The following is a 27,790-nucleotide window of genomic DNA, read 5'->3' on the forward strand; positions in this document are numbered from 1 at the left end:
GATTAAACTGAGCTGAAATGCTGCTGAAACTAAGAGTAAAAGCAAACAGGTGGGAACTAAGTATTCAGTTTTAGACAGTGGACATTTAAAATATTATGGAGGGGAGATCATCTGGGTGGCTCACTTGTTAGGCTTCCAACTCTTGATTTCGGCTCAGGTCATGTCAGGATCATGAGATCAAGCCTCATGTTGGGCTCCATGCTCAGGGGAAGTCCTCTTGAGATTCTCTCCTTCTGTCTCTGCCCCGCCCACCCCCTTTGCATGCTCTAAAATAAATAAATCTTAAAAAAAAAAGTCATGGAGGGGCACCTGGCTGGCTCAGTCAGGGGAGTGTGTGACTCCTGATCTTGGGGTTGTGGGTTTGAACCCCATGTTGGGTGGAGAGATTACTTAAAAATAAAACCTTTTAAAAAATTTAAACAGGGCGCCTGGGTGGCTCAGTTGGTTAAGCGACTGCCTTCGGCTCAGGTCATGATCCTGGAGTCCCTGGATCAAGTCCCGCATCGGGCTCCCTGCTCGGCAGGGAGTCTGCTTCTCCCTCTGACCCTCCCCCGTCTCATGTGCTCTCTCTCATTCTCTCTCTCTCAAATAAATAAATAAAATCTTTAAAAAAAAAATTTAAACAAATGTTATGGAAATACAGGATTCAGCAATATATTCTGTAGATCAGGCAGATAGATAACATAGCTTTGTAATATAATTAAGTACAATTGAGCCTCATTATTCATGGATTCGGTGTTTGGATGTTTGCCTACTCTTTAAACTTTCCTGGTGTTTTCATGGTCACCTGTGGAGTGAAAATTTTGACTTGCTCAATGCATATATTCCCACTTGAGGTTGAACAAAGTACTTCAGCTCTCATATTATAAATGAGTATCCTTTGCTCTAGTTAGTGCCACGTTTTTTGCATTTTTGTCCTTTCTTTGGTGATTTCCCTATTCAAAATGGCCCTCAGATGTAGTGCTGAAGGGTGTCTAATGTTCGTAATAGGTATACAAGAAGGCTGTGACGTCCCTCATGGAGAAAATAACATGCGTTAGATGAGCTTTAGTCAAGCGTGAAGTTACAGGGCTGCTGACCATAAGTTCAGTGTTAGTAAATCAACAAAACACAGACACCTGAAACAAGCTTATGTATTGATTAGTTGATAAAAATGTGACCAGAGGCTTGCAGAACAATAGCCCTGTAATAGGAGCAATGGTTCAGCATTAATTCTGTGTTAGTGGTGACTATAAAATCTAACTGCCACGAAGAACAACAATCAACTGTACTTGCTATCTTCCAGTTCCTAATAAAGATTCAAAAAAGAAAATTCAATTTACAAAAGATGGTTTTTCTATGTCGGCAACTAACTGGTACTTATAATGCAAAACCAAAGGGGCGGAGAAACATTAAAACCCATCACCACTGCATAATTTTGATGTGTTACGTTAAAATTTATTAGTTTCTGAATAGTATTTGACTAAATCCAAATTATTTCAATTCAAGTTGTCTAGAAGGCCATATAGTTGGAAAATTAAAATTAGTGGGAGGGAAAAGTGAAAACAATCTAATACATTGACTTTAAGAACAATTACATATGCTTTATTCTTATTACCTGGACTCAGCTGGTTAATTCAATCCTTAGTTAGGCCAATTTATATCTACTCCACAATAAATCCTACATTATCCAAAAGCTTCATGCTTCTACTTACAGTAGCATAGCAAACTTGAAGTTCCTTTAAAAAAAAAAAAAATCACCATTTCATTGACTAATGTAAACAGCTCCTCCATGCTCTGGCCTAAGAATATTTAATGTTAGCCAACAAAGACAGCCAGCTATTCTTCTGAGGTGTCTGATAGTGGCAGCCTTTTGATTTTTATAGTTGTTTAAAGTATACAACCTTGTATAGTAGAAGACACTGAGCTGAAATTTCTAACTCACTTTCTAACCATAGTAAGAATGATATTTTTCCCCAGGGACCACCAAATATATATAAAAATTTGTACTAAATTCTGTAAGAATCCACAAACATCAATGAGAAGCTGACTTTCTTGCCATGCTCCAGACGTCTTTAAGACTAGACATACTACATATATTATAAGAGCTTTAGGATAAATATTGAGTGCCTGGGTATTATCATAGTAGTAAAAGTTAAGTCATTTTTTTATTTTTGAAAAAACAATTTTGGTACCATTACCATACCCCAAAATAGGTATTAGTGCTACTGGTGATTAAGAAGCTCAGAAGCTATAATTATGCATACTCTTACTGTGGAAGTAAGCAGTAGAGCTCTGAAAATGTGAGGGGGAAAACACCCAGGCACTTAAATCAACGAACATTTGCTAGGAGGAAACTTTTAAAATGACTGTTTGCAGCCTTGACAGAGTTGCATTAACATCAAATAGCCATATTTCTGTCCACTTACAAGGAATACTATAAAGAAGCAAACCATGTTTCATAAAAGGTGTCAGTATACAGAAAATGTCTTTTTTCACAATTAGAAAAATTTAACATCTTCAGTCAAACACTAGATGGGAAACAGCCTAAAGAAAAAAAAGACCTACCCATAACACCTATTTCAACTACAAAGCAAAATGCTCTGTGACTGAAGGAAAATAATTTAATATTCATTATCATTTTATAAGAGTACAAGTCCAAGGAATGATATTATGCTCATAAGTAAACACAAGATTTTTCCAAAAGATTTGTAACTAAGGTATCCAAGACATAAAATCAAACTGCAAAACTAGTTCAAAGCAATTAGAGTCCAATGGTTCTCTTATGTTTTCTTTTATGTTCTTTATTTTAAATTGATATTTTAGAACAGTAAATTATCTTTCATAGCAGTGCCTCCTGGTCTGATAATATTGTACCTCCTTTCTGAATGTAGAGATTTAAGATAAATCAAAATGAACATTAAGGCATACAAACAGCTACTTTAAGTCTGCTCTTATTTAATAAGGATCTTTTTAACTCATATTCAAATACATGGAATGTTGGCACAAAACTGAAGCTGCTGTAGAAAGATCACAGATGTTCTGTGGGTTATTGAAACTTCCATTTCTCTAAAAACATACCCTTACATGGTCTTAATTTTACAAATTTAAGTGTTGAGAAAATGTCTAAATAATAAGTAACAATTAAAATAAAATGTTTATTTGTAAATTATGTACAGAATACATTTTACTTTACGACAAGGAAATGGGAAGAAGAGCTATCGCCTTCCAACCAATGCTGTTTCGCTTTCTCTGTTGGAGATGACTATCTTTCTCTGAGTCAGATGTACAAATCAGTTTGGATTTCCTAAGTTGGAAAAGGAGAATTTGTAGCTAAACTAAAAGTGTTGCTGTATTACTAGTTGGCTTGTTTCCACAAAATGCTTTTGAACCCTGCTAACTCAGAATCTTAGAAATTTCCTGGTATACTTTTATACTCAACCAAAGCTTAACCATCAAGAACAAGGAGTTTAAGCATTTCATTTTAAAGAAACTGTGAAATGGCTATATAACTTGCATAATCTGAAATGTTGGTGTTTCTTTTTTATCCGTTTTAGTTATTTTGATTAATCTAATAGTAAAAAGCCATACAACTATCAAAAATGCCATTAATCTAAATATCATTGTGGAAAATGCATCTTTGATAACTATCAAAACGAATAAGACCTACTTATTGTAAAATTATCAAATAGATACAACTTATAAATGGCTTCAGACTGTACCAATAATAATATTCTATGAAATGAAGGACTGAATATAATTGTTTGGATGTCAAATACATTTCAGCAAATGGATTTAAAGAATGCTACAAATGTGTACATTAGGATGATCAGCCAACATAGAAAATCCAACCTCTTGCACTTTTAGTCCCAAATTAGTCAGGTTATGATTTTTCATGTGAAGATTTAGTTGTTTCTCCATCATTGTCTTCTTCCTCCTCTTCACAATCCCCATCTGTTTGCTGTTCCAGTTCCTCTTTTGTGATCATTTCAAAATCATTCCCATTTCCACTACTGTGTTGGGATCGGTCATCTTCCCTCCTGTCACTGTCTGTGTCTGAATGCCGTTCTCCACCTGAGCCTTCTGTTCCATGATTCCCTGGTCCTACTTTACCCTCCTCATCTTCCTTTTTCTCACTGTCTGACTTTTCCTCACTGTCGGACTTCTGTTGCTTTTTGGTTTCAGATTTCTCATCTTTCTTGAAGTCTGCTTTTGGTCCTTTATATTCATGTGTGTACAGAGGCCTGAAGGAGTCGATGAAGCCCACGTCAGCAGTCAGGTTTGGCAAGAACCAAAAGTGGTGCCTTCCTCCAGTTATGAGCCAAATGATGAGAAACAGAATGCAACGAGCTGTAGGAAAAAAAATGTCTCTAACTGAATAATTCAAGCATTGACTCAGATAACGGGGAATATTTAACAAAAAACTGAAAAAATATTCATAAAGTTTATTATTTGCACATTACATGTAACTTGAATATAAACAATTAAATCCTGGCTAGTTTATGGCAGCAACCACAGTATCCTTGGTGCAGAGCATTCTGCTCTGATCCTGAGGGCACACTTTGCTATGTCATAGATCAATAAGCATAGCCTCAGTTGGACGTTTAAGTATGCATAAGACCACAGTATAAGAAAAAGGAAATAAATGTAGTCAGGGATGAAGGATATTTTAAGAAGCCCTTAAAAGGGAAAAAAACAAGGCTGCATCATGACTTTCCTGGACTCTAGGCACTTTTGCCTTTGTGAGGCAATTCCTCCATAAAAAAATATTAAAAATTATACTCTTTATGACCATATTGGTATAAATACAAATATGCATAGGTTCATTACTATATACATGTGTACATATTACTACTTCTGATTTTAAAAGAAATGAAAATACATTTCTACAGGGCCCTAAATATGTCACGGATCCAAGGCATGTGCCTACTCTGCCTGAACGGTAAGTCTTCTAAGTAAAATTACATACTTCTGAACATACCTTTCCTGGCTACAATTTTGTTAACTAGTCATCTAATTTCTGCTTATTTAGGGGCCATTCCTCTCCTAATATTAGGAAATAATAAAATGGTAGGGCTTGAGGTTACTCTCAAAACTCAAACTCGAAACTGTGGTTAGATAATGGAAGAATTTGAGAATTTTAAAGTTTATAGTAATGAGTTTTCACAAACACAAGCCTCAGTATTTCATATAGTTTTCTCTTAAGTTACCAGTTGTACAGAGCTGTGTGATTTTTCCTGTTTTTTTTTTTTTTTTTAAGGTCATAATAATTAGGGTGCCTGGGTGGCTCAGTTGGTTAAGCAACTGCCTTCAGCTCAGGTCATGATCCTGGAGTCCCTGGATCGAGTCCCGCATCGGGCTCCCTGCTCGGCAGGGAGTCTGCTTCGTCCTCTGACCCTATCCCCTCTCATGTGTTCTCTCTCTCTCAAATAAATAAATAAAATCTTAAAAAAAAAAAAAAAAGGTCATAATAATTATGTGAATGTTATGGACAAACAATTATGACAGATTTTGGTTTGTTTTGCTTTTCATTTTCTTTACAATTTTATCACCATTTTCATGTCAGGTCTGAAAAAAGCTCAGCTATCTGTGCCTCCTTCATTAGTCTGCTTGGGATAACTAAAAGGAAATGGTTATAACTGCCTGGACTTTTATGAAGTAGTAATTACTATTTTCACAAAGAACATAAATATTCTAAAAGTCTGTACACATTGAATCTTTTGAGGTACAAAGAGAAAAGGCAAATATGTTTGAAATTATGATTTAAGAATAAATTCCACTGATAAAAAGAAATAATGAATGTTTTTTAAGGAGGCCACATATTTTTTTCTCCAAATAAAATTATGATACTCCAAATAAAATTATGATACTATGATAGACGTTGTAGGGTTATAAGACAGATGGTCCATAATTGGAAATCTTGACTCAAGTCCATAATTGGAAATCTTGACTCAAATCCAAAAAAAAAAATACAGAAATGGCACAAACTTAAATTCTCCACATATATAAATTGCGCACAGCAAAATTCCAACAGGTTTTATGTGGCATTAGATTACCAGGGGCAAACATGGAACAATCATGGGAAAACCGCTGTGTATTTACTGCCATACTGCTCTTACACTAAAAAGGACACATTTAGAAAACTGTCAAAGGCCTTATACATATTCAAAGGCGCACCAAATATAATTTTGACCAATATACAATATTTTACAGGATAATATAAAATATCCAGTTTATAAGTGGGCTACAGATGAAAACTATTTGAAAGTATATTTGGACATGTATTGCATGGAGCACTGGGTATTATACGCAAACAATGAATCATGGAACACTACATCAAAAACTAATGATGTAATGTATGGTGACTAACATAATAAAATAAAATTAAAAAAAAAGAAAGCATATTTGGAATTGCATTTTCTAACATAAACAAAATGTTGGGTTTGTTTTATAGTTTAATTCACAAGATTATTAATCCACAATGCATTTTTAAATTCATAGTATATTTAAAATGAAAAATGATAAAAAACACTACTAAAAAATGGTATTTTTAAAGAGCAAAATGATATAATAACTATAACTTATTGTGAATACTAGTTTAAATAAAAGATAAGTAATTCTATTCAGTAGAGTTAAATCTTCACTGAAGTTTTTCAAAGAGCTTCTAAATTTTCAGGGATTTGAGAACCTGAAGATAACCAATTTGATTCTATCTAATGTCAGATCAAAGTTTATAGCTTCTCATTCTTGATGCAGGTAGTATACTACCACTAGTTAGCTGCTTCACAATCTTAAATATAATTTCTTGGCCTACAAATGTGCTGTGTTATATGCAGAAGCATCAGGGGATTTCCTCAAGGTGACTAAGTTAGAGGAGGGAAAATATGAAAGGTGGGTGAAGAAAGCTTCACAGAGTCAGAGATCACAGAGAGAAAAGGGAGGCCCATAAACATGATAAATTGAATGAAAATACTACATGAGCCACTGGGTCCAGGGATGGTGGCACTAACTCAGGACACCCTGATGTCCAGGGTGAATGGACATGCAGAGGAAAATTGCTTAGGAATAGATGAGTAATGCTTTATAATATAGGATACTATATATCACAGAACCTCAGAATAACATGTGCTCAGCTCGGATAATCAAAGTACGTCCTCTAACAACAGACGTTAGGTCAATACTGTGATGTTTTTTCTTTCTGTACAGGAAGTACTCTCTCACGTCTTGGTGGAAAGTGGATTTGTCATTTGGGGAAAACAATCAGAACTTAGTACCATATGCCAATATAAACTCTACAGGGACCAAAGAATTATATATAGAAGTTTAAAAATCAATATACAACTTTAGATAAGCTGAGAAAAATTCCCATTTCTTTCTCAAAGTAAAAGTTAAATTAGGCCTGCTCACCCTATATGGGAAAATCTTCAAAGACTAGGATTTTAAGTAAAATAATATTTGTTGGTTTTTTTCACAGTTTAAGTAACATACTCATTGTAAAAAATACAGACAAGTATGAAGAACAACCTTAAAAGTATTCACAACTGTCACCACTATTTATATTTAGGTGTATTTCCTTATAGTCAAACCCTCCCTGGCATTGAGTATTTCCATTTAAAAAAAAAAACAAAAAACAAACTTCCTAATTAAACAGGCAAAAAACTACTTCATTATCTTAATTTTATTGTTTGATTACTGGTGATGAGAATTTTTCATGTATTTATTAATTTGTTTTTTAATTTCCTCATTTGAAGTGAGTTATTTTTATATTGGTTTGTTTTTAGCTATAAAGACCCTTATTCATCCAGAAGTGTAAAAAAAACATTACTTATGTTTTGTTTGATTTTTAAAAACCATTTTAAAACCCCTTAATGAATCTAGAATTTATTTTGGTATACGGGTGCAAAATTTTTCCCCAAATGGCAAATCAATTGTTTAGAATCATTTATTGAATACACACATAGAACTTAAACATTTAATACAAGTTTCATTTGCCTAAGTCAATATATAAAAATGCTTTACCTAAAGTATTGCGCCTCATAAATGATCAACCCCTGTAAAAATATTAAAGTCTTTGTGGTGGCTAAACTTTAAAACAGATCTACATGCAGATTAAGAGACATTAAATACTTTTTCTTCACAATAGACCAAATTGAATTAGGTACATATTCTATTTCAAACTTGAGTCAGTTTTGGGATATGACCCAAAAAGTAGGTCCATATACTTCATTTGTCTACATTAGTTTTGCTATTAAGCTTTACTTGAAGCTCCAGACTGCAGTCCCAACTGCTTGGTATCTACCTTACTAAGGTCAAATTTACTGATAACAATACTTACCAACAGCAAGAAGAAGAATGCTGGCTACAAAACAGCCTGCACCCACACTGAGGTAATAAACACCTACTCTCATTTCTGCTGGCCAAAGAGGGAAGAGGGTGGCTGCTATCACTGCAATCACTAGAACGAGAAATGACAAAGTTACATAGATAACTCTGAGATTAAAATTTTAAATGGCGTGGTTGCAATAACAGTATTTTCCTAGGGGGTAGAACTGAAATGCAAACATACTGAAACATAAAAAATTGCCATTTTTATAGGTAAAAAATGGTAAATTACTAGCCATTTCACATAGTTCAACTTAACATTTTCACTATTGATTTTAGGTTAGGATTTTTTCTAGTACAAATTACATATGATTAGAAAAAAGTGTCTAAAAATGTGAAATTGTTAGCTCCTTAAATGATCGACTGCTACTGTTTTCAAGCAATGTCTGTCTTATTTTTTGAATATATCTGCCTACTGAATAGGGCAGCTTAAAGAAACAATCACCAAACAACACTAACTAAAAAATGATTCCGAAGATCCCTCCCTCAGGGAGGGGTGAGTCTGAGGTGCAGCTTTGACATTTACAGACTGAAAAGCTCAGCAGGTGATTGATAGTTTTTTGGTAGTTAGGGAAACTGGATACAAACATCTCCAGTTTTTTTCCAAGTACCATGGGACCACATGGAATAATCAGAAGAAATCGGAAGTCTGGTTTTAGGTCTTGAGAGCAACAGAGACCAGGATTCAAATTCTAGTTCTATCATTTTTAAGCTAAGTAACCCTGGGCAAGTTATTTAACCCCTTCAAGGCTAAGTTACTTTATATTTAATATGTGCCTCTTCCTCTTTTTTAAAGGTTGTCGTGAGGATGAAATGAAACAATGCATGTAAAATATTCAGCGAAGTGACTAGTACATAGTAAGTGATCAACAGTTATTAGCAATTTGGGTAGTATTTAACGGAGTTATTTTGAATGGGATCCTATGCTATCATATTGATCATGCTTATTATTTGACTATTTTTTTCTACTTGTTAAATACCCTCCTTCCCAGGCTCCCACCTTGAACTTATAGGAATAACACACACCCATGGTAAGAAAAACAATCCAAAGGTATAAAGTGAAGTCGTCATCCAATTATTGGTCTACCCCCAGAGATTACTACTATTATGTTTCTAATTTATACAACCAGAGACTGCCTATGTATAATTAAAACTAGCTACATGGGATATTTTTTCTACAAAAATGAGCTTATATTCTTCTTACATTTATAATTTTTTTTCATTTAATCTATTTTAGATATTTTTCCATCAGTATATCCTACCTAATTCTTAAAAGCTGCATGGTATTCTAGTGTGCAGTTGTGCTATAATTTATTTCACCATTCTCCTATGCAGGAACTTGGAATTGTTTCCAGTTTTATTCTATTACAGACAACAGTGCAACGAATACTAAAGTACTGTACATTTGTGCAACTGTGATTAGGGTAGTATATATAGGATATTCACAGGATAAATTTCTTGAAGTATAATTGTTAGGTCAAAAGGTATAGACATTTAAAATTTAAAAGATAATTGCTAATTACCCTATATAGTCTGAAGGACTTGGATTAGAATAATTAGAATATGTGTCAGTGAGGGGCGTCTGGGTGGCTCAGTTGGTTAGGCGGCTGCCTTTGGCTCGGGTCATGATCCCAGGGTCCTGGAGCTGCATGGAGCCCTGAACAGAGCCCTGCATGGGGGCTCCCTGCTCCCTGGGGACCTGGGGAGTCTGTTTCTTGCTCTCCCTCTACCCACCCCCCTACCCTGGTCAAGTGTATGAGCTCTCTCTCAAATAAATAAAATCTTAAAAAAAAAAAAAAGAATAATGTGTCAATGAACATTTTTGAATAGATACTTTGTATAACTGTATTAAGAACAGTCATGGGATAAATTCCTAGAAGCAGCACAGCTGCTTAGTGTCTATGCATTTAAAATCTGAAAGACAGGGCGCCTGGGTGGCTCAGTTGGTTAAGCAACTGCCTTCGGCTCAGGTCATGATCCTGGAGTCCCTGGATCGAGTCCCGCATCGGGCTCCCTGCTCGGCAGGGAGTCTGCTTCGTCCTCTGACCCAATCCCCTCTCATGTGTTCTCTCTCTCTCATTCTCTCTCTCTCAAATAAATAAATAAAATCCTAAAAAAAAAAAAAAAAAAAAAAAATCTGAAAGACATCACCAAAATGTTCTCCATAAAAACTAAAACAATGGACATACAATCAACTGTTGGAGAGTGTTGGTTTTTTGTTAAGTGTTGGACCTTCACTAAGACTCGGTGCTATCAAACTTTGTAATCCTCTTAATCATGGTTGCTTTAATGTATATTTATTATGTGTGATTACGTTTTGTTCATGATTATTGATCACTGTATTTTTTTTTTCTGTGGGCTACCTTTACTGTTTTTCTACGGGGTTGTTAATCTCTTAATTTTTGCTTTCATGTCTTGTAACTATTTTCCTCAGCTTATCATTTATCTTCTGACTTTATTTAAAGTACACCTCTTTTAAAATAACTATTTTATGTTGAATATTTTTCTTTACGGCTTTTGTATTTTTATTTTCCTTTCTAAATTTTAGCGATTGTACTTACCAAGAATTAATCCCATGACAAACGTTTTAAAGTGAACTGGGTCATAGATCCACACAAATACCTAGAAAAATCAAGAAACCTCAGTGCTTAAGGTTACATTAGAAAGTTAAGCTTAATTCTATATCCTCTACTACAGTTGCTTTCAACTTCTTAACATATAAGAACTACTTCTAAGGTAAACAAATTTCTAAGACCCTTCCTTCAGTAGTAGGGTTTCTTTAGGTATTCATTTAGTTAGAAAATTATTTTCAAAATTATAACTTCTGTAATACACTTAAGTAAATTTCCACATACTTACATGAACTTAACAATTTGTTCATGTGTGCCAACCATTACTTATTCTCAACCCAAAGACTAGCAACTGTACAACTTTTTGTCCCTAATGTAATGGTACAGTTGTATAAGTAGAAGCAGTCTGGGCTAAGAGCACAGTTAAGATAGATCCAGCCAGGCCCTATTACAGATCCAGCAGCAATCAACTCTACCTTGTTGACTCCCATCAATGAAATGCAAAGAATCATTAATGAAGTTCATGCTTACTGAACATAAAGATTCTATGACTATCTGCCATAATTACATTGCCTACTCCCTTGGGGAGGGTCTATAGCCTGTAAGTTGGGAACCACTGCTTTAAAGCTTGATTTACTTTTACATGAGAGAAGTTTACTTCATTTAGAACAATCAGAACTCTGCTCAATCCCCATCTAAAACTCCTAGTTTTATCTTAGTTTCTATAAATATCAGTACTCTTCCATTTCCTGATTTTATTTTGACCAGAGTTCTTTGTTATTGTCTTTTTGACTTGGTTCTACTTCTAACACAGGGGATTCCACTCCTCTTTTTTAACTGCACATTTCCCCTGGAAATCAGATCCACAGACCTCACTTCTGCCAGTTAGCATTCTAAAAACCAAGATTTTGAAGACATTTCCCAGCTTTAAAAATTTGAATGCATGTTGCTTTCTACAGAATAAAATATAGTCTTTTCAAGAATGCAAGCACCCCTGCTTTTGCTCAGGCTGTTTCCTTCACCTAATAGATCTGTAACTTCTTCCCAGTGTACCTGGTAATCTGCCAGTCGTCCTTCAAAGCTCAGCTCAAGTGTTCAAGGTCTCCAGACTCTCCTTATCCTGTCTTGATTAAACTTAATATTCTTAATTGATGTTCTCAAATTGTAACACTCACCACACTGTGATACAGTAATGTGTAAAAGCTTGTATCTTTGCTAGAGTATAAAGCGCTTCCAAGAAAAGAATTTATCTTATTTATCATGCTATTCCGAGCACCTATAAAAATGTCTTTGCATACAGCTAATGCTTGATGTTTAACTGAAGGTATTTGATCTTTCACATTAGGGAAGACCCGTGGTCTTCTATTACAGTGGTTCTTAACCAGGGGTTCACATCAGAATCACCCTGGAACATATTATACAACACACACACACACACACACACACACACACACACACCCACCCTTAGATTCCGTACTATAGATTCTCATGCAAGTATGTCTGGAATGAGCCAAGAGCACGTATTTTCTGAAAAGCCTTCCCAGAATTTCAAACTCATAGCTCTAGGAACCACTACTTTATATATACTACTTTTATATTAAGTATAACAGAAAAAATAGGTCTTGAAATCCACAAGAACTCAATGGCCAGTATATAACTCATGTTTTTGTATTGGTTAAATGACTAAGCAATCTTCATGGAAGGCTACCATCACACAAATCTCCCATTACAAAAGAAATAAAAACAATTTCCTTGAGTAAAGCATCAAGTAATGCTGAAAATTTTAGGCCCCTAGTGTGTCTGATTATAAGAGGCACAAAACTGTTGGTGTTCTCCATTAACCCTTCTACCCATTTTTCTTTGATTGTAAAGGAAATACTGCATTTTAGCTGGGCAAATGACCACCAGTATAAAAAGCACATTTCTAAGACTTTACTGCAGGTAGGCCATGACCATGTGACTAAGTTTTGGCCACTGGAATCCACACAGAAATGCAACTGCTAGCTTCCTGGAAGGTGTCCTTAAAGAGGAGGCATGTCCCTCATTCTCCTTTCCTCCTTTGGATGCAGCTATGAGGCTGGCAGTCATTTTGGACCATAAGGTAACCTTTACTAATTGCCTCAAATAGCTCCACCATAGAGCTGCCAGATCTGTACTATTTACCTTCAGACTTCACTGATTAGAGAGAAACAAGCATCTACTTTAAGTCACTGTTATTTCAGATTTCCTATCACTCATAGACAGCTAAACCTAATTCTGACTAATTTTCTTATACATTTTTTGTAATTCTAAATTCAGAGAAATTACTGATTTTTTTTTTAAAAAGAGTAGTATCTACATGGTTAGATTTACCAAAAGTACTTCTTTTCTTAGTAAAGTTACCAAAGATAATTCTAAAAACTCCTATGGAAAACTGGATTTCTATTTATAAGCTAGATACTCTCACCTCATTTCCATCCAGAAAAACTTGATCATCATGTGGCTCAAGTTTGAATTTTTTCTTAGTTTCCTTCTTTTTGGGAGTTCCTGGAGTTTCCTCCTATTAAAACACAAGTTAGACAGAAGAAAAAAACACTTACAAAAAGCAAAAAACAGTAAGACATTCACAAAGTCAAAAAAAGTTTCACTTTTGAGACATAGAAATAAAAATTCTCAACCATGGTATTTATAAGGACCCTAATATAGTTATCTTTTAAGTGCTTGTTGCACAGCATTTCAAAAGTGCTCATATGCCAGTAATCATAGGCACATAATAATTTATTTTTACTTAAATGTAGCTGAAATCACCTTTTTGGGTTCTTCCTTTTCGCCATCTTTTTTTTTTTCTTTTTCTTTTTTCGTCTTTTCATCCTTTAGATTTTCTTTCCTGCTCTTTTTATCTTCTTCTTTTCCACTTTCGGCCTTTCCTTTCTCTTTTTCTTTTTTTATGTCTTTATCATACTTCATTTTCATTACTTTTAGTGCCCGGTGAAAAAACTGCTTCTTTAAAAGCCTATGGAAAAAATGGTATGACATTCCGTTCCTTACCAACTATACAGATACAGACTGAAAAGAAAAAAACACCAAACCCAAATAAAATGAGCAAAGACTACATTGGTAACTCACAAAAGAAATTACAACTAGTAAATCAATGGAAAAATACTCAACTCCACCTCTAAAAAAAAAAAAAACCCGTATTGCCAATGTGATTATATAAAATTTTTGTCAACCTAATTTTCATCATTTTTCAACTATATAATTTAGATATAACAGATTATAGGCTTGGAATTATCCTTATGAAACTTTTCTCTGAATTCATAAGAGTAAATCAAGATTCTGTTTTATTTAATGTTAAGTCTCAAATTCAAGAGCAGACATAAGAAAGGGGAAATTCAACAGTTTAAGAAATGTTAGCAGATTAAAAATGTGCCCATGATTTGACTGATCTAAATCATGTCTTCAGCTGTCTTTCTTGATGTTCCCTCACTTTCTTCAAGTCTTCCCTCAAATGTTACCTTCTCAACTAGCCCTATCCTGTTTAAAATTACAAACCCACCCCAACCCTCCCTCTTGTTTCCTCTTATCCTATCCATAGCATTTATCTTCTAACTTAACATACAATTTATGTCTGTCTGCCCCCTTCACTAGACTAAAAACTACTTAGGAGATCTTTGCTTTATTCATTTATCTGATAAACTTAGAAGACCCAAAATTAAGTCAATCTAGGTGGTAGTTCCTTTCTAACCTCATAATCCTACTCAAGAAACTGGGTTGCCCTTACCTTTGTTACCTAAAAGCCATCTTTTCAAATCTTATGTTCCAATTTCAGAGTTCTTGGTTTGTTCCTTCATTCCTTCCTTGATAATGTACAACTACCAAAACACAACCTATAAGCTAGGTCTTATTGCCACTATTTGTGCCTGTTGACTACCCACCTTTCTACCTCCACTAATACCTGCTCCAACACATCATACCACTTGTTAAGTTTATGCTTCCTTCCAGCCCAGTGACCACTTATTTCTGGTCATTATGCTGTGCCCTCTGAGGCATCTGTGTTTTCAACTGCCTGGTTGGGCTTTATTCTGCTACCCAATTAGGTCCACCCCATGAACATCTCTACAAAACTAACTTTTAGGTCTTCTCATTTGGACTTCTACTTGTTCAGAAGATCTATATAGCATAAAATTGTGCAACTGTCTGAAATGTCCCAAAGACTCTACCATTAATACCTATTACCCAGGTGCAACTGATCCTTGAACAACACGTTTGAACCACGCACATCTATTTACATGTGGTTTGTTTTTTTTGATAGATACAGTATGCACTGTAAATGCATTTCTCTTTCCCATGATTTCCTTTTTTTTTTTTTTTTTAAAGATTTTATTTATTTGACAGAGAGAGACAAAGCAAGAGAAGGAACACAAGCAGGGGGAGTGGGAGAGGGAGAAGCAGGCTTCCCGCTGAGCAGGGAGCCTGATGTGGGACTCGATCCCAGGACCCCAGGATCATGACCTGAGCCAAAGGCAGATGCTTCACCGACTGAGCCACCCAGGTGCCCCCCATGTTTTCCTTAATAACATTTTCTTTTCTCTAGCTTACTTTATTGTAAGAATACAGCATATAAAACATGTAACATACAAAATATGTGTTAGTCAACTGTTTGTGTTATCAGTAGGCTTCCAGTCAACAGTAGGCTATTAGTAGTTAAGTTCTGGAGGAGTTGAAAATATGGATTTTTGACTGTGTGGGGGTTGACATGTTCAAGGGTCAACTGCAGACTATTAACCAGTCAAACTGGTGTTGAAAAGTTCACATTCAGGTACATGAGTTCAAATACCATGTCTACCACTTAACTAACTGTGTGGGTTTGGGTAAATTACTTAATTTTAGTAAAATTTCTAAAATGGGGTATCTACCTCACAGGGGTTTCTAGGACTAAATGAGAAGCACACAGATTGTTTATAGCATGGTGCCTGGAATATATGTACTCAAAGTTAGCATTATTATTGCTATAGCAAAATCTTAATTTTGTTTAACAGTTATGGAATACACACACACACAAACACACACACACTCTGGTTTCATATTATTACATCACAGCATCAATCTATTCAGTAATAAGTAAAATTATTGACTTATTCCTTGGTAGGTCTTTAGAGAATGCCTAATTCAACTCACTCTATGGCTGGAAAAGTGAGATGATATTTACTATTATAATAAAATCAGTGTCTCCATTTATTTAACACATCATATAGTACAAATCACTCAACAAAGCTCTCTTACATTTTCACAGAACTACTTCCTTCTCCCAGTATGTTCTGTCCCCTTTGCCAGGATTGACTGTCCTTTCTCCCATTGTTTCCCAAGTAATCACCTATTTATGTTTCAAAATTTGATTAAACATTTTCCCTGTGAAGCCATTCTTGAAGTTTTCTCATCCCTGTCCTCCTTACAGAACGCAATGCACTGTAATTAGTCATAACTCTTCTCTAATAGGCTAGAATATGTACTTTGGGGATGGGGACCAAGTCACAGTCATCTTTGTATTCTTGGGGCTTGGAATACAATAGATATTTGATAAATTTAAATGGATTGTTAAAAGCATCTTGTACAAAATTATTAAATTGCTTATATTTTTCCTCACCTCGTACTTTTTTTTTTTTTCAGGTTTTATAAACATTTATTGAAGCCAGACATGTGTTTAAGACTTTCACCTATGTGGCAATGGTGAAGTTTTATTAAGTGGTATATGAATGAGAGTGAGAAGGACATTACTGGACTAGTGGGTTGGAGATGCAAAGTCACATGGAGTTAGAATGGTGCTAGATCAAAGGTTCATACTCAAATCAGGCCATTAAGAGGCACAGAGCATATTAGAAAAGGCTGCTTTGTACCATCCTACACTTTCCTGTTTTCTTTTTTCTTCAGACTCCCTCAAGTCCACTTATCAGTTTTATAAAATGAGACTAGACAAATGTCCCTTCCTGGTTTTGTTTGTAGTCAGGCTGGAACCCATGAGGGCTGGCCGTGCTTGTTATCAGAAGTGGCTCTGAAGAACTTAGGTGGTTATGCTTCTCTATTTTAGTGCAGAAAGGACACAAACAACCTGACATGAATGGGAATAACATATACAATGAAAAGTGAGTGTATCTCTAGGTCTTTAGGGCTTTTCATAGAACACGGTATGAAGGTTCCTAAAATGACAAGAGATGTGTTAATACTGGCTGCTCTGTCTGGGTTCACAGATTTAATATTCAAATAGTATTCACAGACGAATCCTTCATCTTAGTTTTTGTTTCATTAAATGCATCCTCATTTTGTTGGAGGAGATAGTATACCACAGTGGTTAAGAGCATGGACTATGGAGTTTGAGTGCTGGATTTAGAATTCTGGCTCTACCACTTACTAGCTGTGTGACCTTGGGTAAATTACCTAACTTCTCTGTTTTTGCATGTATAGCATCTCTTAATTTTCACACCATATATACAAAATAAATCTACTTTGAGGCAGGCAGGCAAATTTGCACTTTGGAGTTCTACATAAATGGCTGTAGAGAAAAATGCCAGCTATACCACTGTTAGCTCATTCCTGCCCCACCAGTGAAACTTCCATTGTTTTTGAAAGGTCCAATAGTGACTTTAGTTTTTGGCAATTAAGAATTTTAAGAAATATTTGATAATTCTTTAACTTCACAGTTTTAAAACCAGGTTGTGAAACAGTGGTTTTTAAATGGGTCTCATCTGACTGATACTTTAAATGCCATTAAACAATACATTAGTAAATACTTTGTGTATCTCACTACCAAGGCTATAAAATAATTTGAAATGTTAAATTCCTACTGATTATAAACTTCAGTTTTGATGTTTCCCAAAGTACCAATTATGAAAAACATGGACCTGTTACTGAACTATCGATACTTCACCACGGAATCAAGAAAAGGCAGATGTTGTAGTTGCCTTGATTTTACCAGGAAAACATGAGCAATCACTGAACAAAATAAGGAAGGGTACCTGACTAATAACCCCGTGTAGGCACAAAAATAACCAACCAACCAACCGAGGGATAACAGGTCTATTAAGAATCCCTGCCAAAGTTCTGGAAAAGACTCCCTAGCCATTTGCCCTAGAAAAGAATTTTTTGGTTACTTTTGGCACTGGTATATGATTTTTATTGCTGATCTTTCAGTTCAGTCAGCCTGGCAAATGTACAAACATAATAGAACACAAATTAAAATTACGAAAATATCATATCTAACACCAAAAAAATGCCATTTCCAGAGGTATTGAAAAAATCCAGGTTGCATGTAAAAGTTCTATTTGAGCTATGCTGTAATATCACTAGATTTAATAATAAAAATGGGTAAGGAACTTCTGGACTATGGCGAGTATTTTGATATTACTATTTATGTTATCCGTCACTAAGAAATAAACACTACCTGTTGCAGTAGTCAACCACAGACTCCCTTGTTGTAAATAAAGCTTCCTCTCCTTTCTTGGCCTTTGCCCACTTTGAATCCAAAAGGCAATCCACTGCTTTTGAAGCTGAAGAAGAAATTTGTCATTTTAAATTTAGTATACATGGGAATTTATGTCTGTCTAAATAATAATTTATAAGACAAATATCAACATTCTGGCATCAGAAAATAAAACCAAATCCAGAGGAAAATTAGTTGGACATGATCACGATAAATAAACAGTTCCTTAAAACCTCAATTTATGGGCGTCTGGGTGGCTCAGTTGGTTGGGCGACTGCCTTCGGCTCAGGTCATAATCCTGGAGTCCCTGGATTGAGTCCCGCATCGGGCTCCCTGCTTGGCAGGGAGTCTGCTTCTCCCTCTGACCCTCCCGACCCTCCCCCCTCTCATGTGCTCTCTCTCTCAAATAAATAAATAAAATCTTAAAAAAAAAAAAAACAAAAACCTCAATTTATGAAACATAGCAATAAGGGTCTTTTTATTTTTTTATTTTTATTTTTTTTTAAGATTTTATTTATTTATTTGACAGAGACAGCGAGAGCAGGAACACAAGCAGGGGGAGTGGGAGAGGGAGAAGCAGGCTTCCTGCTGAGCCGGGAGCCCGATGTGGGACTCGATCCCAGGACCCTGGGATCATGACCTGAGCCGAAGGCAGTCGCTTAACCAACTGAGCCACCCAGGCGCCCAATAAGGGTCTTTTTAAAGTAATGCTGGGAAATAACTGACATTCAAAAATATTAAGTAAAATGTTATGGGAAAATGTTCTAAACAAAAACATTTAAAATAAATATAAGTATCACTCTTAATCAAATAATCACAATTAAATGTAGGCTAAACAAACCAAAAATCTTCCTCTCCCATGGTAATGGAAATTCTGTTATCAAGCTTTACTGTTACCCACTGAGAAATAAGCTCTGTGAAAAATCTACTGCTACCACCAGAAGAAGCTAAATATATTAGATCAGAAGAGAATAGCATTTATTTTTATTTTTAATGAACATCAAAATCATTAATCGTAACACTAAAGAAAGGGAAGATAACAAAATTTCTTCTTTGTAATGGCAATTCAATCTTAATCAATGAGACAGGCAAACTCAACCATTTAGTGGTTAGTGGTTGAGTTATGGGGCTATACTGTAGATGACATTAGCTTATAGTCATGTTCTTTGGATGATGTGAAGAACCAAAGCTCCCACATTAGGTCCAACAGACTTGTTTCACACTGAATTCTACTCCAGAGTTTTAAAGAAAGATTATTTTCAAGTACATATACTATCTGAACAAAAGGTAGTATTAATACTGAAAATAAATCTTTTTTTAAAATTTGCAACAAATGGTATTACAAAGCCATTTCTTTTACCTTTTTTTTTTTTTTTAAGAGGGAGAGAGCAGGGGAGGGTCAGAGGGAGAGGGACAGAATCTTAAGCAGGCTCCATCTCACAACCCTGAGATCATGAACTGAGCTCCATCAGGAGTTGGACAGTTAATTGACTGAGCCACCCAGGTGCCCCTTTTATCTTTTGCTATTGACATTTCCAATCATAAAAGGAAAGAACAGAATAATCAATTGTCATATGCCCATCACCCAGCTTCATCAAGCATACTTGGAAAGCACTTTTAAAACATCTACAAAACTGAAATTTAATTATCTTCATAAAATATGTACACTAGTATCATTTTACTGATATAATCCTACCAATAAAATAATCAACTCGGTGCCCCATCATATTGGTGGACTTTGTTGGACAGTTGAATCGAAGATACTTGGCTACAGCCTTCTCTTCTTTAGATGGTTCACCAACTTCCTGCAAAATAAGAATATTTAATATAATCATTTACTTCACAAATTTACGCACTGAATTTACAGATGTGTTTGGCAAATCTTTTAAAGTGAAGTATAAGCCTTTCTTTCAAGCTTTCTATGGAGCAGACCTTGTAATGTATACAAAAGACAGAAGAGAAATTTTTAAAATTACACGTGTTTTAAAATACATGTTGATAGGGTCAAAACCTGCCTCTTTGCCTCAGCTACAAGGCATTTATTTATTTTGAGTTGTTTTTCCAGTATGGTAACTACTTTGTACTAGTTCACCTTCACTCTTGCCTGATCTCTTTATAAGCCACAAAGCAGTAATTTAAAAGATTAAGAGGTTGCCAATAGTGAGTGCCCAAATGTCAAAAGTAAGTAGAAACAGGTGCCATAAATAAATATTAAGTAATAGTCAAAGCTATGAACCCTGAACAATGGACAAAAGACTGTAGGAGGAATTCTCAGATTAACCAAAGAGAGCTGTCTCAGTGTGGGAGCCATAAGACTATTTGAGACTCTTTTCTCACCTTGTCTTTCTTCTTTTCTTCCCTAGTAGGGGTGAAGCAAAAATAAAAATGCAATAAACAGATAAATTATAATCTAATTTAACTCATTAATGGAAGTACACAAAGAGTTTGGAAAGGCTGCTTTAATCCTTCCCTGTTTGCTTTCTTCCATTCCTTTCTCCAAATTTTCTATTATTTTCTTCATTGTTTATCATTTCCTATCTTCTTTTTATTTCCTTACATTCTGAACTACTCCTTTAAGTTGACAATTCCTCCTGTGTACTTATTCTCACCACCCATATATTGAAGAAAATAAAGGCAGTCTACATTTGTATACATCTTCAACTTGTATAAGTTGTCTTATTGCTATAAGCTACTGTAACAAAAGTACTGTCTTTAATTTCATGTTTAAGAATGATACATACTCAAGCACTACTTCCAGCAATGTATTATCTAAATGTGAATGATTTCAGGAAGGTCTGTTTCTTAACTAAACGAAGGGCCAAATATTAGTAAAGAATTATCTGCCAAGAATCTAGGATGCTGAAAACAATTAATGCTACTAAAGACAGTTATGTTTTAGACAAGACATTCTAATAACACAAAATAGAAAAAAATGATCTACTCAAATCATCTGTCTTTACGTCAGTTTTCCTACAGATTTTAGATAAGTCTGAATTCAGTTATGTTTGATGAAAGTGAGGAAACAAAAAACCAAGATTCCAGCTTCAATTTTATCCTGAAAAGGAATAATTTGTTGAAGTGAAAGCCTGTGCTTTGGTTGTTAAATCACCTGGTAGCTACTTCTCCTATTTCTTCCTCTGCATTTTCCAACTCCTCTACTTCCAATTGCCCAATTAATAGTGCATGATTCTTATACTCTGCTAGTAACCCATTTGGGGGTTATATGTGGCAATAAAAATTAAAAGCTCAAACCATTCAATCCAAATGAAGACTACAGTAAAAACCAAATATCTGTGTGAATAAAAAGCCTTTAGTTTTATATAAAAAATATGTATCACAGAAAAATAAAATCTTAAAAATTTACAAATTCAAAATTAACACTATTAACAAAATTAATTAACAAAATGTTACACTCCAAGTTCACTAACAGCTACAAGGTTCATAATGATTTGGAGCTTAGCCACAAAATATACTTTCTGACAAACTAAAGGGTGAAAAGTCTGTATTTCAATTTTTGAAATCACACTAAAATATATTGATATGTATTAATATCATATGTTAAATGGTAGTATTTAATTGTGCTTGTATAATACAATGCATTTCTAGGAGACTCATCTATTAGTAAATAATATCCCATATATTCATGGTACAGCCAAAAAAGTAATACTATAAATAGTTGAAAATAATGCGATACTATAAATTAGCTTATGGAAACAATTCTATTTTATAATCACACCCACATATGCTCAATTTTTTTCTCATTTGATACATCTGTTGTCAAGTTTTATGTAATTAGTAAGTTGTTACTGGGATATGCTTGATTGAAAATGACCATGTTACATAAGTCTAAATAAACATAAATTGTTCAAATACATACTTACTGTGTGTATACCTTAGAATACCTCTGGGTGTTTCAGTTAATAACAAAATTTGTAAGGTGTGATAACTATACTCTATTACAACTATCCAAAATAGCAATTGTTATTTTCCAGAAACATATATTTTCCAAGCACATCAACTTTATATGTGACAAGTTTATACTCATACTAGCACTCAAACTATTTACTAAAGAGAGGTATAAATGTACTAATCTAATGATTTTTTGACAGAGGCATCACATGTAAAATCTGATATAAGGATACACAAGAAATGCAAAAGTTCATTCTATTATTATACAGTAGGGAATCTGATTCTACATGAATCCACAACACTTTTAAACCTCATTTTAACAATTAACTTCAAGTTCACCAAAGTCTTCAAACAACCTCAAGACAGACTGAAGTAATCTATTTTTATTCCTTTCCCCTCCTTGGTAAAGGTACTACTAAATAACAATGAACAGAAGAGACCCAGAAAACATGGACTTAGATAATCTTTCCCAAGTAGACACAGTTACTTATACATTGATACTTTTTTAAAGTATCAAACTTCCTTTGAAAATGACAAGAAAAGTAATGAAGTCTATCAAGGTATTGGTATAACAGAACTGATAACCTTCCTTGATCCTTAATAAGTTTTTATTTTCTTTTGTGAATTATGAAATGTTCATTATATCACATATAAGTTATACATATTGTAGAATGCCTTTAGGTGAAAAGTATAGAATTTGTGCCATCTGCTGGGGCTCTGAAGACAGAAAGAAAGATTGCTATAAAAGACTACCAAGAGGGGCGCCTGGGTGGCTCAGTCGGTTAAGTGTCTGCCTTCGGCTCAGGTCATGATCCCAGGGTCCTGGGATCGAGCCCCGCATCGGGCTCCCTGCTCCGCGGGAAGCCTGCTTCTCCCTCTCCCACTCCCCCTGCTTGTGTTCCCTCTCTCGCTGTGTCTCTCTCTGTCAAAGAAATAAATAAAATCTTAAAAAAAAAAAAAGACTACCAAGAGAACATGACCGTGGGAAGCTGGTTAGGTAGAAGATCTTGCCATGGAGTCTTCACTCTCACTGCTCCCCTGCTGCAGCCTAAAGAGTATAAAACAGTCTTATCCTCTTCCTGTTTATACATTAGACTATAGTACTTCCTTTCTTTGTTCCCTTTTGATGTGAACAAATCTTCAGAATATTTTCATAACTTTTCTAGAAAACTTCTAACAAGAAGTGAAGGCCTTTGGGAATAGCATCAACCACTAATAAAGAGAAGCCAGCTCATCAACCCTCAAATGAAAAGAACTTCATAGCTCAATCAGTGAGCTCAAATGTCTTAGAAAGAGAAAGCAAAGAAAGAGCCAATAGGTTTTGAGGCTGGACTGCCATCTTTGCACCCAAATACCAAAATGCTGGCTGTCACAACTCACAATCCAAAATTATATAAGTTGAAAGTTTGGTTAGAACATTCTTTTTAAGTTCCTTAACAAGTACTATTTTTACTGTAGATCAAGATGCAAATACAATAATGAAATAGGGGTGTTACCATTTTTAACTATATATTATTTTAGCCAGTACCTATGATAACCTTTTTGGGAAAAAATATTAGATAAAGAGTCAATAAGCCAGTCTTCAATCTTACAGAATTTTTTAAATTGCTATATTCAATAGAAATAAACTTGGTTGATTTGTCGAGTGAAGGAAGCAAAAAAGAAAAAGATTAGTTCACAAATCATAAATTTGTATCTTCATACAAGCAGTATAAAATATTTGTGAAATGCAAATAGATTAACAGTAAATTCTGAAAGTTGGAGGGGACCTTAAATAAATCATTTGCTTAAAGTCACACAGCATATTACTAATAAAGCTTTTCAAGAGTCTCTGTATCTTGACTATGACAGTGCCCTTCTGTAAATACCCCACTGTTTCACTCCTATTGCAAGCCCTTCATTAAGCCTCTGGGGGAGTTTTCAGACTTAGGACTGGCTTCTTGGGTTCCTTCTATTTTCTTCAGAAGGTCTGAGAGAGTCAGATTGTATGGTCACAAACTTTCTCTTTCCTTCCCTTTTCTGAAATTAAGCATCAAGGCCCAGGATATGTCAGGGTTTTACTGCCAGGCAGACAGATGGGTGCAATAAAATTAACTGAGATGAAGATTATAAAAGTTCTAAGAATTAGTAAGCCATTTAAATGTCCCAAAACTCAACTGAATATACGTAAGCAGAATACTAAATGGGATGTTTCTCTCTTTAGCAGGGACAAGTTATGTTAAAACTTTATGTTATATAATATAAAAATTTTAGGATTAAAGCATTTCGGAACAATTTATTTTTATTTTATCACTGGGGAGGTGGAAAGAACACTCAATTGGGAATTAGAAGACTTGGTCTAAGTCTGGTTTTACTACCTTGACGAGTGACCCTGGATCAAATCACATAACCTCACTGAACCTTAGTTTATCTATAAAATGATGGTGACATATTAGATCAATAAGTTTTATACCTAGCAAACTTTTAGATGTTGGTCCTAAAAATAGCTTAAAGGACCATGAGGTATGGGATGATGGTAGTGGGGTACTGAGGTGACAGGGCTTTGGGCCCATCATCCTGCTTTTACATAAGAACTGCATTTGTGCAAAAGGATTCCAAACAAATTCTATTATCTGAAAATCCTTCTCAACTCTAAAATTTCATGATACCAGCATTCCAAACCAGTAAGCACTTTGTTAGCCAACAAGCACATACTGTATATTCTTAAAAACTTACATAATTCATTTCTTAAATCTTAAAATTATTTATTTTCAAATGGTCCATTAATTTGATTGACATCATTCTCATTTTGAGAATCTCAATCATTAAAATTTCCTATTATAACGTTAATAAACATGTAGCACACTTCCAGTTTTCAGTGATCAGTAAAGTGAATCCAAGAAGAAAATGTGACAAAATAGTCCCCTTCCTTCCAACTTTGATGGGATATCAGAATCTGAAATTATGTAACACTAGAAAAAGCAAATAAATTAGCTACTTTTCCAAACCCTGAAATTGTATCAATCATTTCTTCCAATGTACAAATTACAATTCAAGGTCACTTGAACCTATTAAACATAAAAATCTTTTCTAAACATGAAACATCAAGTAACAAACAACAGGAAATTCAGTTGATATTACAGATTTTTTTGCCCAAAGTCTTACAATAGAATCTCTTCTGTAACTTAAACTCTGAACTTTGTCATTACATTTGATCTTTTTGTCTAAAGCGATGCCAATATTATAGTTTCTGATTTGGGACGGGGTGGGTGGAGAGAAACCCAAGGATGTTATATTTTACATTTTTATTAATTTGTTAAACACTGCATAGTAGTACTCCAAGTAGCACTCCCAAGATCTCCACAACATTCTAGCGCAGCTATGTATAAACTTCCAGGATGGAAAAAAACAAATGTTATATATTTTCATTTAGCAATATGTCAAGCTGATTTTTTACAATAAGATCCTCACGTATTTATCTGATCCTCAAATAAACAGTATTAGGTAAATAGCTATACTTTATGGAACTCACAACCTAATGGTTTATTTACTGGATAGCTGTTAATCTTTCTTCAGCGTATCACAGTGGTTAACAAAAACCAAAACAAACTATCCTAAATCCTTCCTCCTTTTGGAGAAGGGAAAGGAAGGAGTTATATGCCAAACACTCTTTTACTAACTTCTACAACCTTTAATAACAAATCACTGACTCACCTATTTTTCACAGTAACTCTACAACCCTTTTTTGAGGTACGTATCCTTTTTTAAAATTTGTAAATTGAAGTAACTTGCCCAAGTTACACAACTAATAATTAGTCAAACTAGGGTACAAACAGGCAGTCTGGCCCAAGTTTTAGCTCCCTGCCACTGCCACTACCACACAGCTTCTTCATCTACCTTACTATTTAATATAAGATCAAAACTGAAAAAAGAGCAGCTATTCAAAAGTAAGGATCACCTTTACAACAATGTCAAACGAAAGTTGAAATATACAAATAATGTCTATTAAAGGGTATAACATGCACTATATGCATAAATTTAAGTAATTACAAATCTAACCAACAACTTCAATACAAATTCTAATGAAAGTATTATATATCCACACCCAACCAATAATCCTAAATTCTGAAACTAGGAATAGTATAATTAGAAACTTCTTCCATAATAACCTTAAACCCTGGTTTGATGACCTGTTGGAACTTGGGGGAATTTGTCCCTTTTGATTGTCTTCTGTACTTTGTTAGGAACTACATTCTTACTTCTGCTCAATTCCAAAATTCCAAATTTACTGATCACTGGCATCTTTTTTTCTTAGTACTTCATAGTTTTCCGGAGAATTTTAACGTGCATGGTTCAAATCACCTGTATAGGCCAATTAAGTGACAAAGTTGTTTTTTTTTTTTTAATGGAGGAATAAAACACTAAACAGAAAGTCATTCTAAGCAATGAAATACTAAGAAACAGAAAGTAAGTGTAACAATTTGTGATTAGTATATTAACAAATTACAACATTTTATCAATTTATGATGACATATGAAGGTTTCTAGGCAGATAAAATAAAACAACTGACTAATAAAAACATACTGAGTCTAAGATGTTCTTCTATTTAATCCTCTTGGCAAAAAGCTAGAACAACAGGGGGAAAACTGCAGGGAAGAAATGCACAGATAACATGTATGTGGAACAAGGGACGGATGTTATGTAGGTTATGAGGCTAACACACTAGCATGTGAAAGGTTTCTGCATGACCAGGTCGCTGCAGTACCAATGAGGTTGTGTTTATTTACACTGTATCGCCTGAAAGAGCCGGAAAGCTTCGATTGGGCTATTAAGTTAGTAACATTGAAGAGAAAGGAGGGTATACGCAACTGAACATCTGGATAGGCAGACCGTCGGCCGGGCCCCCGGGGCAGCTGACCGAACCCAGATTACTCCCTCTCCTACGTTCCTCCTATTTATTTGCGCACAAAGAACCGGCTGCTTTAGGTCAACCAGTCCTCCATCTCCTTCTACCCTAATTACCATGGCCTTAATTTCGGGATAACTAAGGCGAGAGAATGAGGCAGAAAAGGGAGGGGAGGAGCCCGGGGAGGTCGGTGTCTGAGCTCGGGAGGAGGCCGACCTCTCAGCGCAGGCCTGGGCCGGAACAGTCACAGAAACCCTACGCTGGCAGCCGCGCCTCCGCGGCCGATTCCAAGCGGCGCCTTTTGCTTTCCGCCGCTGCCCCACCACGTCCGCCTCGCTCTCCTCCGTCGCCAACCCCCCCCCCCCCAGGCCCCTCACAACGACGCAGCCCGCACCCGGAGACCTCGCAGCGGAACCCCAGCTTGTGTCGCCCTCGGTTTCGTTCGCCCTTCCAGGGGCTTCCCTCGCTTCTTCTACTGCCGAGCGCTCTGAAGTCCCCTACCCCAGGGCTCGCCTTTACTACCTGGATCCGCTTCTTGTGTCGCCTGCGTTCCGCCATGTTGGCCGCTCCGCCCGGTTCCCTCTGACGTGGAGCGAGGAGGGGGGCGGTGGA

The 27,790-nt window shown here is 35.4% G+C and overlaps 1 protein-coding gene across 1 annotated transcript; it reads right to left on the bottom strand.

Moving 5' to 3' along the window:
• Window positions 1-1,421: 1,421 nt before the first annotated feature.
• On the bottom strand, window positions 1,422-27,790 carry SEC62 (SEC62 homolog, preprotein translocation factor). The gene is made up of 8 exons (XM_021702558.1): window positions 27,701-27,790; window positions 20,081-20,189; window positions 18,346-18,451; window positions 13,719-13,923; window positions 13,378-13,470; window positions 10,923-10,983; window positions 8,315-8,434; window positions 1,422-4,329 (listed from the first exon to the last, which is right to left on the bottom strand). The coding sequence occupies exons 1-8, from the start codon at window positions 27,734-27,736 to the stop codon at window positions 3,863-3,865; spliced, it is 1,197 nt and encodes a 398-aa protein (XP_021558233.1). The 5' UTR covers window positions 27,737-27,790; the 3' UTR covers window positions 1,422-3,862.

Source organism: Neomonachus schauinslandi, chromosome 1 (genome assembly GCF_002201575.2).
Source record: "Neomonachus schauinslandi chromosome 1, ASM220157v2, whole genome shotgun sequence".
NCBI lineage: Eukaryota > Metazoa > Chordata > Mammalia > Carnivora > Phocidae > Neomonachus > Neomonachus schauinslandi.

Coding starts and splice junctions, on each gene's coding strand:
- SEC62 (XM_021702558.1), bottom strand. CDS start 27,736: ATGGCGGAACGCAGGCGACACAAGAAGCGGATCCAG. Junction 20,190..27,700: donor GACACAAGAAGCGGATCCAG/GTAGTAAAGGCG, acceptor CTTATTTTGCAG/GAAGTTGGTGAACCATCTAA. Junction 13,924..18,345: donor GTGGTTGACTACTGCAACAG/GTAGTGTTTATT, acceptor TTTTTTCCATAG/GCTTTTAAAGAAGCAGTTTT.